The 14,436-nt window shown below is 44.1% G+C and overlaps 1 protein-coding gene across 1 annotated transcript; it reads right to left on the bottom strand.

Annotated features, from left to right (window-relative positions):
* Window positions 1-1,666: 1,666 nt before the first annotated feature.
* On the bottom strand, window positions 1,667-13,794 carry LOC138366736 (selection and upkeep of intraepithelial T-cells protein 5-like). The gene is made up of 2 exons (XM_069328012.1): window positions 13,651-13,794; window positions 1,667-2,503 (listed from the first exon to the last, which is right to left on the bottom strand). The coding sequence occupies exons 1-2, from the start codon at window positions 13,792-13,794 to the stop codon at window positions 1,667-1,669; spliced, it is 981 nt and encodes a 326-aa protein (XP_069184113.1).
* Window positions 13,795-14,436: the final 642 nt, after the last annotated feature.

The following is a 14,436-nucleotide window of genomic DNA, read 5'->3' on the forward strand; positions in this document are numbered from 1 at the left end:
GTGGGACCCATGCATGCAAGCACTGAAGGGGTGGTTTCAGACGTACTCATGCGTAAGTGGGACCCATGCATGCAAGTACTGAAGGGGTGGTTTCAGACGTACTCATGCGTAAGTGGGACCCATGCATGCAAGCACTGAAGGGGTGGTTTCAGACGTACTCATGCGTAAGTGGGACCCATGCATGCAAGCACTGAAGGGGTGGTTTCAGACGTACTCATGCGTAAGTGGGACCCATGCATGCAAGCACTGAATGGTTGGTTTCAGACGTAGACATGCACAAGTGGGACCCATGCATGCAAGCACTGAAGGGTTGGTTTCAGACGTACTCATGCGTAAGTGGGACCACGCATGCAAGCGCTGAAGGGTTGGTTTCAGACGTACTCATGCGCCAGTGGGACCCATGCATGCAAGCACTGAATGGTTGGTTTCAGACGTACTCATGCGTAAGTGGGACCACGCATGCAAGCGCTGAAGGGTTGGTTTCAAACGTACTCATGCGCCAGTGGGACCCATGCATGCAAGCACTGAATGGTTGGTTTCAGACGTAGACATGCACAAGTGGGACCCATGCATGCAAGCGCTGAAGGGTTGGTTTCAGACGTACTCATGCGCCAGGGGGAACCACACATGCACGCACCAAAAGGACCAGGACGTTACAAGCAGTGACTAGTCAGGTCGTCCGTTCGAGCCTTCCCAACGTCACTAAATTGATGTATTAAGTTAAGGTATCACGCATACAAGTAACTATGTCCTTACATCACTGCGACATTCATGTTTGTATAAGTACTCTTATGCAAGTAGTGTATACTATCACCGTCGACTTGCTGGAGAGGTCAAATTATCTACGTTTTCTTGCTGGGAATTAAGCTTTCGGGGGATAGATAAGTCGATAGATAAGTCAGTCTATCGCGTCAGTAATGACAGATTATCACATCTCACATAGATAACAAAATGTCTATCTTTCATCTTCAATAATAAGAAATATGTGTCCATCCACTTGGATTATTAAGAGACGGCCTCACTTTTTTTTTGCAGAGTCGGGGGTTCGATCCCTCAATGGCCCCAAGTGGCTGGGTACCGCTCTGTCACTCCTCATATTCCTTCCAAGTGCTTCATAGTCTCGCTGGATTACCTGTCTGTCTCTCATTACTACCAACAAAAACATGAGATGACATACACTATATATCACCTTCGGGGGTACAAATAGGCACTTACCGCGTGTGTCGCCGTTATATATGTAAACCATTGCTTGAACAACGCATAAAGAACAATGAACAATGCTTGAACAAAGAACAAGAACAATGCTTGAACAAAGAACAAGAACAATGCTTGAACAAAGTATACCTAGTATACTTAGTATACCAAGTATACTTAGTATACCAAGTATACCTGGAGAGATACAAGTCAAATAAATTGATGAATCAGTGGACTGATACGACTAACTGCAGACGCCAGGCGTTCAGCTCGTATATTTCTCAATACAATTTTAGGAATATTTTCGTCTGGGCAAAACGAAGGCTGCTGTGAAAAGGCCGGACAACAGACATAATAGGACGACACAGAGAGAGAAAATTGGTTTGCACCAGCCTCCCGTTTGGCCCAGGAGAGGGAAATTGTAAAATATCTTTCCTGAACAAATTCCTATTTTATGTTTTAATATATCAACCTAACAAAGTAGGGACACTTCAGAACCTAGCAGATACACCTCGGTCCTACGCAGGTACACCTCGGTCCTACGCAGATACACCTCGGTCCTACGCAGATACACCTCGGTACTACGCAGGTACACCTCGGTACTACGCAGGTACACCTTGGTACCACGCAGGTACACCTCGGTACTACGCAGGTACACCTTGGTACTACGCAGGTACACCTCGGTACTACGCAGGTACACCTCGGTCCTACACAGGTACACCTCGGTTCTACGCAGGTACACCTCGGTCCTACACAGGTACACCTCGGTCCTACGCAGGTACACCTCGGTACTACGCAGGTACACCTCGGTCCTACACAGGTACACCTCGGTCCTACGCAGGTACACCTCGGTACTACGCAGGTACACCTTGGTACTACGCAGGTACACCTCGGTACTACGCAGGTACACCTCGGTCCTACGCAGGTACACCTCGGTCCTACACAGGTACACCTCGGTCCTACGCAGGTACACCTCGGTACTACGCAGATACACCTCGGTCCTACGCAGATACACCTCGGTCCTACACAGGTACACCTCGGTCCTACACAGGTACACCTCGGTACCACGCAGGTACACCTCGGTACTACGCAGGTACACCTCGGTACTACGCAGGTACACCTCGGTCCTACGCAGGTACACCTCGGTACCACGCAGGTACACCTCGGTCCTACGCAGGTACACCTCGGTCCTACACAGATACACCTCGGTACTACGCAGGTACACCTCGGTCCTACGCAGGTACACCTTAGTACCACGCAGGTACACCTCGGTCCTACGCAGGTACACCTTAGTACCACGCAGGTACACCTAAATACAAGACGAACAATTTTTGTTCTTCTCCTGCTCTTTGATATGCAAGTGTGTGTTATCTCAGCATCATGGGTTGGTCCGCCCTCTTGTGTGTGTGTGTGTGACTGTGTTAGGCATACTAGAGAGATAGTTGTTTGGTAGAGAGAGAGAGAGGTAGAGAGAGAGAGAGAGAGAGAGAGAGAGAGAGAGAGAGAGAGAGAGAGAGAGAGGCTGGAGGAGATGAGAGAGTATGGCAAGAGGAACAGTAAGCGAAGCTTTGGTCTAACAACACATGGTGTCCTTCACTGTCGTTTTGCACGGGTGGAAATGGCCAATTTTACCTCCCTCACCTGCTTCCTCACCTGCTCCCTCACCCCCCTCCCTCACCCACTCTCCCTCTCTCACCCCCCCTCCCTCACCCCCCTCCCTCACCCCGCTCCCTCACCCCTCTCCCTCACCCCTCTCCCTCACCCCCTCCCTCACCCCCTCCCTCACTCCCCCTCCCTCACCCCCCTCCCTCACCCCCCTCCCTCACCCCCTCCCTCACCCCCCCCCCCCTCCCTCTCCGTCCCAGCACTCAAAAGTCTTCACAATCACGAAAATGTTTAGCCCACGCTAATCGGGTCCACTCATGCATGGCCGAAGCTAATTACAGCTTTAATCAAGTTTGTGTTGGCCGCGCGGTGCTTGCTGGCTTGCCCGAGCGGTGCTTCCAGGCTTGGCCAAGAGGTGCTTCCTGGCTTGCCCAAGCGGTGCTTCCAGGCTCTGGAGAGTCAGCATTAGGATGGCGTGCTTCGCAGCATAGTCTGACGTTATATGTAAGATGCTATAAACAGCTAAGTTAAGTTAGATGTCTTGAGAACGCTCTTAGCTATTATGGTGATATAGAACTTGGAAGGAATGTGAGGACAAGGAGCTGGGATATGAGGACAAGGAGCTGGGATATGAGGACAAGGAGTTGGGATATGAGGACAAGGAGCTGGGATATGAGGACAAGGAGCTGGGATATGAGGACAAGGAGCTAGGATATGAGGACAAGGAGCTGGGATATGAGGACAAGGAGCTGGGATATTAGGACAAGGAGCTGGGATATGAGGACAAGGAGCTGGGATATGAGGACAAGGAGCTGACAAATGAGAACAAGAATCTTACATATGAAGAGGACACAAACACACACACACACACACACATACACACACACACACACACACACACACACACACACACACACACACACACACACACACACACACACACACACACACACACACACACACATACACACACACACACACACACACACAACCACGCCAAATGGACTCTGTCATTGGCATTGCCATCAAAACATAGACTTCATTTCACCAGACTGTGCTTAGGGATCACATTGGCTTTCAGGCCAATTCTGGCCTTAAGACTCCACCAGGACCATTAACGCCTCTTCCCATGGGGCAATCTTGGCCACAACTCCTCCAGCCTTGACGCAACCGCATACGAAACCTCTACATCTTAAATCAATAATGACAAGTATGTTTATAATTATTAAACAGTTTATAAGTTTGGAAACTTCACAACCAGAGGTTGTATTATTGTTGTAAACGATCTCGTAGCGCTTCGGAGCTCATACACTGTTTACTACGTGTAAACAACGCCGCCATGATGGAGGAAAGATGTAACGGTTTCGTAGAGATGATTGTTTGGTATGTGATTACTTTTTCTACCTTCTATCCACCACATTGTCTTTCAACTTCTGTCTCCTAATCTTCCTCCACCTCATCTACTCATTTCTAATTCCTCTAACCACTTTCCCCTTCTTACCCTTCTCCTTTTCCATCTTTCCCTCCCACTGTCCCATCACATTTCCCCTCCCTCCATCTCTCCCTTTAATCCACATCACCCTTCCATTTATTTCCCTTACCCGTCATTCTTCTTCCTTTCCCTGTTTCCTTTTCAATGCACTAATTTATTTTTTCTTTTGTTCCTCCAGTTGGACAAAATCATCACCCAGACATCTGCTGGACAAAACCATCACCCAGACACCTGCTGGACAAAACCATCACCCATACACCTGCTGGACAAAATCATCACCCAGACACCTGCTGGACAAAACCATCACCCAGACACCTGCTGGACAAAACCATCACCCAGACACCTGCTGGACAAAATCATCACCCAGACACCTGCTGGACAAAACCATCACCCAGACACCTGCTGGACAAAATCATCACCCAGACACCTGCTGGACAAAATCATCACCCAGACACCTGCTGGACAAAACCATCACCCAGACACCTGCTGGACAAAACCATCACCCAGACACCTGCTGGACAAAATCATCACCCAGACACCTGCTGGACAAAACCATCACCCACACACCTGCTGGACAAAACCATCACCCAGACACCTGCTGGACAAAATCATCACCCAGACACACTAGCTGGACAAAATCATCACCCATGCACAACCCATTCCTTCTTCCCATCCTTTGTCCAAGCGATGTTTCGCACCTCCACCCATTTCTCCTATAACCCAGTTTCTCTCCCTTCTTGAGGCTATCTTGAGATGATTTCGGGGCTTTAGTGTCCCCGCGGCCCGGTCCTTAACCAGGCCTCCAACCCCAGGAAGCAGCCCGTGACAGCTGACTAACACAAAGGTACCTATTTTCCTCACCCATTCCACTTCCCCTACCTATCACTCCCCATCACATCATTAACCGTTCCACCATCACAGGTATCCTTAATTGTTCCCCCCCCCCCTTTCCCTTAAAAAAAAAGGGGGGGCAGGATTCTCCCCCATAGACCTGACTACCCTCGTCCCTCTTCCTTACCGACAAAAAAGGGGCACCTGTCATGTGACCTATTTTCCCCTTTTCTGTCTTTCTTCTTCTGTCTCCCATCTCCTGTTTCCCCTTTCCTGGTTTTTCTCTCCTGTTTCCCCTCTTCTGTTGCAACAACGGTATATATCACATTACTTTATTGAAATTGAAGGTAAATATGGAATATTAATAGGGGAATATATATATATATATATATATATATATATATATATATATATATATATATATATATATATATATATATACACATATATATAATGTTATTTAGTCTTTAGTGATACATAAATACAATAGAGATTCGCTTTGGCTAATTAAGTCTGTGTAGTGTATTAGTGCCATGATCCTGGCTACGGGAATGACACTTCAATCTCATCAGGTAATGTACTGTGTGTGTGTGTGTGTGTGTGTGTGTGTGTGTGTGTGTGTGTGTGTGTGTGTGTGTGTGTGTGTGTGTGTGTGTGTGTGGGCAGGTGTGCTTGCGGCGGTTGAGCTTCGGCTCATTGGTCCCGTCCCCCAAACGGTTAATCTATTGGTGTGCAGATTCCTCAGCTTCTCGAGCTCCATCATATCTACATTTAGAACTGTGTATGGAGTCCATTCCAACACTGCACTGCATTGTGTGAAGATATGTGTGCATGTGTATATGTGCATATACCTTTGAATGCACACTGTGGGAACCGACCTGTGAGATTTATATTTATTTAATTTATATGAATTTATATTTACGTTAATTTATATACTTCGATAGCAATTTGTATAATAATGAGTGGACTGTATTTCTGCAATAATCTCTTAATCTCACAAATCGATCCTCTACACATTAGGGGGGGTTTATATTTATATATATATGCAGCCAATCAAACTACAGAAATAACTACATACATTAAAGAGGTTCCTTATCTTATAGTACAGCAGGTTAGTCCACCAGGTATAACTAGGGTGTAGACACCAAATTATCCTCTTTGAGGTAGCTTCCATATCACCCAGTAACTGGTGCACAAATCTTCCTTCCTCGTCTTGACCTGTCAAAAGTGCGCTAGCTGTGAAGCCAGATACCTATATATGACAAGTATATCAGAGAAAACAGTACATGGAACATGAAGACCTGGCTTAATTACCTTTAGTTTGAGGCTTCCATGTGATCTAACCGGGTCACCCTATATCCTGACATTAATGGCCATAAATGAATGATAAACGGGTTTCGGATAGACTTAACTTGAATTGTAGACATCGTGTTGGAGATGGTACCTTTGGTTTCCATAACACTACGTCCAAGTAAATTTAACAGGAGCCGAATTTGCTCCCGTGTGAGCCTCTGGTCTCAATATAAACAATGGCTGTTTAACACTCCATCCTATTGACGTTACTGGCCGACATTGTCCAGAATGATAGGAGCCGAATTTGCTCCACACGTCTCGGAGGTGACACAACAATGGCTGCCCTCCTTCCCCACTCTGACGCCTGGCCTACTTTGTCCAGATTTCAGAAAGTGATAGAAGGGTCACATTTACTCTACTTTAATATTGATAATTAAGTTAATTTATATGAGATGTTTTATGATGGTAAAGTCCAAAGACTAATGTATTTAAGAACAATTCCCAGCAGAATAGCTGGTGAATTATAATAGTATGTGGTGATGATATCCCGTTTTCTATAGACGGTAATTCCACTACAAGTTACGTTTTCTATGGGTAACTTGTTTATACAACACAGCTCTTATCTGTCTGTATGATATTATTGTTAAATGGTGTCGGATTTTCCGACATAATTCCCCAGGGGCTGCTCACGGGTCGAAGTCCTAATTAGAACAGACGAACACCGATACTCCTCCTTCGAATTATTAGATTAATTTGATGTTAGTAGTTAGTAATCACACATTTGTGCATCTGTTCGTACAGGACGGATGTCCCGTACTAGAGTTGCAGGGGTTAGAAGTCTAATGCGATTTCATTTCCCTGTCAACTCTTGAAAGGCTAATATTCAAGCCTTATTACATATTATTTAACCCAGAAGACTGAATGTGATCAAGTACTACAGTCAAGTATGATTCAGGGACTGCAGTGAGATCAGTGACATTAGATATAACTTGAAGTTTCTTCAGGTAACTGGTCACTGATATATAAACACTGAGGCCCATGGAATACATCTTGATTAAATAATAAATGTATCAAATCAGTCATCAGATTTATTGGGGTTTAATTTAGTTAATTGATTCAGAAGATTGAATAGCTCATCATTAAAGTAAAGTATGGTTCTGAGACTGCAGTGGGTTCAGTGACATTGGTCGCAGTGACTTGTAGCTGTTTTAGGCTACTGTTCACTGATTTGCCACTGAGGCCTCATGAACTCATCTTCAGCTTTAAATGATGATACTAACATCAACCTCTGTTACTATAGTCAGCTGTAATCTCCTTAGTATAATGCTACTGGAGAAATATAATCAGCTGACAAATTTAGATTTCTACTGGTATTGTTTATCTGCAGGCATAGGTCTCCTCAGGCTTGATACTGGGCCTGAGAGTAATTTACCTCCTGCAGAGTTTAACATGGTTATACCCTGATATTTAGTAGGGCTACCGATGAATCGATGACAATAGTCTGTCCCTACAAGGAGACCGAAGTCGGTGAGGTGATCAGACTTAATATTATCTGCCAATTTTATTCCTCTATTTCTCAGGAATTTGGCTGTTGCTCTCAGACCTTGAACTTGTAGGTCTACTGGTATTTTGTCCACCACAATGGCTTGTACTCGACAGACGTACCTGCCTAAACGTACTGATGGTTGTACCACCTGGTAGACTTGAGGTCCTGCATCTGTTACAAACCCTGAGATGTTCAATGACGTCTGGGCTACAGGCCTTAATTGTAATTCTTCTGCCAACTTTTTGGTGATATATGTTCTCTGGGATCCTTGGTCAAACAACCCACGGGTATGGACCTTGGCCCTCTTATTCAGGATGGTAATTTGGGCAGTAGGCAAAGTCGTATTACCTTTAGACTTTGCCGATTGGACACTCTTTGTTTGTTGCACCTTGCAGTACTGTACTGTGGTGGGAATGCTATCTTCCACCTTAGGGTTTGGAGACGTTGTTTTGGTGTGTCTGCACAATGCTGCATGGTGCTGACCTTTGTTACACCTATTACAGGTGTGTAATTGTGTCTCACAGTCGTTGATGTTATGTTTCCTGAGGCACCTCGTGCAATGTTGCAAATCTTTGAGTCGCTCAACACGGGCGTCACTATCAGGAAAATTAGGGCAGTGGTACATTGAATGTTTCTCATTGCAGAACAAACATGTTCCATAGCTTCCAGTACCCTTTGGTGTCACGTTCTTGGGTGACACAGTAACTATAGGCTTGGAGGGTCCCACTGCATATACGCCCACACTGTTACTGTTCCACTTTGGTGTTGAATTATATTGTCTAGATTGATTTGGAGTACCTTTGGTACTCTGTGGTTTACTATTATTGGTTTCTGAGGGTTTACTTGGTGGTTTTAATTTGTCATGTGTTCGTAATTGATGAACTACTGACTTTAAACCTTCAGATATTTCATTCATGGATAAGATACTTTTATTGTAATGAGCACTCATTTGTCTCAATATGTCCCTAGGTATTTTCTCCTGGACAATTATTTTCAAGACCCACTCAGCCCCGTTTGTATCTGCTGTCAGGCTGAGGGCATTGATCAATGATTCTACCTCCAGCTTGAAGACTTGGAGTGAATCAGCTGAAGCCTCCGGTGGGGGTAAATGCAACAGCTCATGAACTAAATGTGATGTTCTTACTTCTGGATCAGCATAATTATCCTTGAGGAGTTTTACTGCCAGATCATAGCCGTCATTAGTTAATCTCAGATGGGATACTACTGTTTTAGCCTCACCTGATAATTGGCCTTGCAAATAAGAGAATTTACTACTCTTTGGTAAAGATTGTTTTGAGTCTACAAGGTCAACGAATTTGTTCCAAAATTCGTCCCAATCTTCCTCATCTTTTCCTGAGAAAGTGGGTAAATTAATTGGAGGGAGTCGAGCTTCTGCTTGACTCGTATTAGATGCAACTGTTGTTATTGTTGCTGTTGCCTTGTTCTGGGCAATTAATTTGACATAAGGCTGTAACGTGGCCTGAGTGTGATCTTCATAATTCGCAAGATCAACCATAATGTCGTCTATTTCTGTTTCTGATAAATTAGTGTTGGCAAGTTCAGCCACATATGTTGCTATTTGACATTTGATTTGCTCAAATTTACCTGCAGCTGCTTGATAATAGCTTTCCAGGTCAGCATAATCAACTGTTGATTGTTGTGACAAATCTTCACATTTCTTGATCTGTCTTGTTAAGTGGCCTTTAAGACCTGCAAGGGTTCTTTTCATTCTCCCTGCATTATCCATACTGGCTAGTTGGTGAAGCCTTGTGGGGCTTGTACTTGGGCTGCTCATAATACTGAACAAACACTAATGGTAGCCTAGGGTAAATTCTGAACTCACTAGGCAATAATCCTACCTCTACTAGAGGTTAGCACTTAAAATTAATACACATTATATATATACAATCATACACACTAATGATTTGAGTGATAAACCAGTGTCACTGGAAGTACCTTTAGGTTAGCTCTTCTATATCACCCTAGGATGGTAGAGACACTAATTAATCACTCAAAGGTGTAATGATCATAAGTAAATTATTATATATACAACTCAATTTGAGTTGATAAAAATTACACCCAAAATAGGGTCAGCACCATTCATTAATGGTGTTAGGTTGTTTAATATAGTACAACTGACTATGGTAATAATGGGACTAGGATGAACGATAATAGTTCAACTAGTCAATGGTTAATATCCTACCCTGTTGTGGGTTGGCAATTAGTAAATATTATACTGTGATCACTAGTGCAATATATTAAATAATTCTCTATTTGGAGAAATAATATACACAATTATTGATAATAGCCTCTTAATTAGCCTCTATGAAACTTCTAATATTATCTAGAAGTATTAAATATTATTAGTGACCTCGCGAAATAAAGTCCACAAAATTCGTAGATAATCTCTCGCGAAATGTAACACCACGAAATCCGTGAACAATCTCGCGAAGACACAGTCACTAATTAGGCTGGCTTCTATATTAGCGCTGTCATTTCACAAAATAACACGCCACCAAATATCTGTGGGTGTGCATGAAACCGCTGACGAAGCTGAACTGGGCTGAGGGAGGCTCCTGAGCTCCCACGAGGCAACGCCGCTGTCTATGACTGGCTGGCTTTGTTTAAATAACACTGCACTAGTTTATTTAATGAATCCACTGGTTAACTGGTTCATCCGGTACTAAGATGACCAAATGTGGGTTCAAAGGACCGAATATTCCGGTTCCGAAGGTCCAAATAATTCGGTTTCGAAGGACCAAATTAATGTGGGAACCGACCTGTGAGATTTATATTTATTTAATTTATATGAATTTATATTTACGTTAATTTATATACTTCGATAGCAATTTGTATAATAATGAGTGGACTGTATTTCTGCAATAATCTCTTAATCTCACAAATCGATCCTCTACACATTAGGGGGGGGTTTATATTTATACATATATGCAGCCAATCAAACTACAGAAATAACTACATACATTAAAGAGGTTCCTTATCTTATAGTACAGCAGGTTAGTCCACCAGGTATAACTAGGGTGTAGACACCAAATTATCCTCTTTGAGGTAGCTTCCATATCACCCAGTAACTGGTGCACAAATCTTCCTTCCTCGTCTTGACCTGTCAAAAGTGCGCTAGCTGTGAAGCCAGATACCTATATATGACAAGTATATCAGAGAAAACAGTACATGGAACATGAAGACCTGGCTTAATTACCTTTAGTTTGAGGCTTCCATGTGATCTAACCGGGTCACCCTATATCCTGACATTAATGGCCATAAATGAATGATAAACGGGTTTCGGATAGACTTAACTTGAATTGTAGACATCGTGTTGGAGATGGTACCTTTGGTTTCCATAACACTACGTCCAAGTAAATTTAACAGGAGCCGAATTTGCTCCCGTGTGAGCCTCTGGTCTCAATATAAACAATGGCTGTTTAACACTCCATCCTATTGACGTTACTGGCCGACATTGTCCAGAATGATAGGAGCCGAATTTGCTCCACACGTCTCGGAGGTGACACAACAATGGCTGCCCTCCTTCCCCACTCTGACGCCTGGCCTACTTTGTCCAGATTTCAGAAAGTGATAGAAGGGTCACATTTACTCTACTTTAATATTGATAATTAAGTTAATTTATATGAGATGTTTTATGATGGTAAAGTCCAAAGACTAATGTATTTAAGAACAATTCCCAGCAGAATAGCTGGTGAATTATAATAGTATGTGGTGATGATATCCCGTTTTCTATAGACGGTAATTCCACTACAAGTTACGTTTTCTATGGGTAACTTGTTTATACAACACAGCTCTTATCTGTCTGTATGATATTATTGTTAAATGGTGTCGGATTTTCCGACACACACACACACACACACAACTTACTTGGACGGTCGGGAATTGAACACCGACCTGCACGACGCATTGTGGAGCCAAATTCCTTTCATTATTTTTAAAAGTAGATGTGATAGGGGAAATGGGGTCACACGTCACGGCCTTAGACAAACGGCGGATAGAAAACCGGGGCCCAAGAGCTAATGTTCGGGTCCTGTAGGCAGATATAGGTGAGTACCCTCATATTAGCAGCATTGGGTGTAATACAAATCAATATACATCTGCACATCGCAAACAGCAACAGCCTAATTGATCACACTGCTACCAAGGAAACATATTTATTTCGCCATATATACATAAATATTCAGCTGAAAAGCTTCCACCAAACTGTGTCAATAATCAATCTTTATTTTCGTCATATTTCGGACGTCTAGATATGATCGTATTTTTCATCTGAAAAAACAAAAATTTTGTGACACCTGTACGACAAAAATTATGACTCGACAAGTTCAAAAATTTCATATATAACATGTGCAAAAAAAAAATCGTGAATTTTTTCACGTATTCGGAAATTTAAGCAAAATTATGTTTCCAAATTCGTGACCTCCCACGAATTATACCGTAAACACGAACGCGACAGGTAATGAATGAATTCACTGACACGAACACGACACGAAATGAATGAGTAACCTGACACAAACACGACACGAAATGAATGAGTAACCTGACACAAACACGACACGTAATGAATGAGTAAACTGACACGAACACGACACGAAATGAATGAGTAACCTGACACAAACACGACACGAAATGAATGAGTAACCTGACACAAACACGACACGTAATGAATGAGTAACCTGACACGAACACGACACGAAATGAATGAGTAACCTGACACAAACACGACACGTAATGAATGAGTAACCTGACACAAACACGACACGAAATGAATGAGTAACCTGACACAAACACGACACGTAATGAATGAGTAACCTGACACAAACACGACACGTAATGAATGAGTAACCTGACACAAACACGACACGAAATGAATGAGTAACCTGACACGAACACGACACGAAATGAATGAGTAACCTGACACAAACACGACACGTAATGAATGAGTAACCTGACACGAACACGACACGTAATGAATGAGTAAACTGACACGAACACGACACGTAATGAATGAGTAAACTGACACGAACACGACACGAAATGAATGAGTAACCTGATACGAACACGCAACAAAAATAGGTCCACAGGTCACAGACACGAACAGGGGGCACGGAAGGCACGCCCCCATTCACGTATTCACGTGATATATAGATAATCTCCAAAGCTGGGTGACGTGTAGGGGGGGAGGGGAGGGAGGGGGAAGGCTTTTTTTTTTATTATTATAATTTTCTACCACAGACGTGGTCACACATTTACAATACTAACCAGCATATATACATTTTCTTCTGTCCTCCATGCAACAGGGGAAGGCTGCTAGGAGAGGTTTTATTTTCGTTGACTGGACCCAGCTGCGTGCTAGGACTAGACTTAGCTGCAGGACACATCCTAGGAGGGGGACGACTCATTCCCCCCATCCTTCTAACCACCAGTCATCCTCACACACTCTCCAGATGACTGTCGAAATAAATTTAAGTAATCGTCCTCTCCATTCCCTTCATAGAAATTTTCTCCCGATATTCTCCTACCCCCTTACACCCTCCCCATAACTTCCTACCCCCCCCCCTAATGCCCCCTATTCTCCCTTACCTATCCTGTAACAAGCGTCTTAGTGTATGCCTCTCCCTTATTTTCTCTCCTTTTCTACTGCTCCCCATTCCCCATTCCTTTTTACCCCTTTGTCCTTCCCTTCTCCCTTCTGACCAAATGTGAGCGCTGTTCGGACCATCTGTGCTCCCAAGAGCCTTAAATTCGGACCATTGAAGCGGTGCAACGCCCTCTGGGTTTCTGACTTCTTCAGACCCTGATTGCGCAACATTCTGATTCCAAGATTTTAGTGGTCCATGACGTCTTGTTCAGTCCGAAGGCTCTTGGCCAGTGTTGATGTTGCTGGGAGATGTTGCTGGGAGATGCTGCTGGGAGATGATGCTGGGAGATGTTGAAGGGAGATGCTGCAGGGAGATGCTGCTGGGAGATGATGCTGGGAGATGTTGAAGGGAGATGCTGCAGGGAGATGCTGCTGGGAGATGATGCTAGGAGATGTTGAAGGGAGTTGCCGCTGGGAGATGATGCAGGGAGATGCTGCTGGGAGATGCTGCTAGGAGATAATGCTGGGAGATGCTGCTGGGAGATGTTGAAGGGAGATGATGCTGGGAGATGTTGAAGGGAGATGATGCTGGGAGATGTTGAAGGGAGGGGGGTGTGGAGGGGATATGACTGGTTAGGGTGTGTCATGGGGCCCCGTAGCTCTCATGATGGTACTCCCATGAGTATGGAGGTGCTGCCATCCATCTCACTGGGCTACCATCCACCTCACAGAACTGCCATCCACCTCACAGGATTGCCATCCACCTCACAGGACTGCCATCCACCTCACAGGACTGCCATCCACCTCACAGGACTGCCATCCACCTCACAGGACTGCCATCCACCTCACAGGACTGCCATCCACCTCACTGGA

Source organism: Procambarus clarkii, chromosome 20 (genome assembly GCF_040958095.1).
Source record: "Procambarus clarkii isolate CNS0578487 chromosome 20, FALCON_Pclarkii_2.0, whole genome shotgun sequence".
NCBI lineage: Eukaryota > Metazoa > Arthropoda > Malacostraca > Decapoda > Cambaridae > Procambarus > Procambarus clarkii.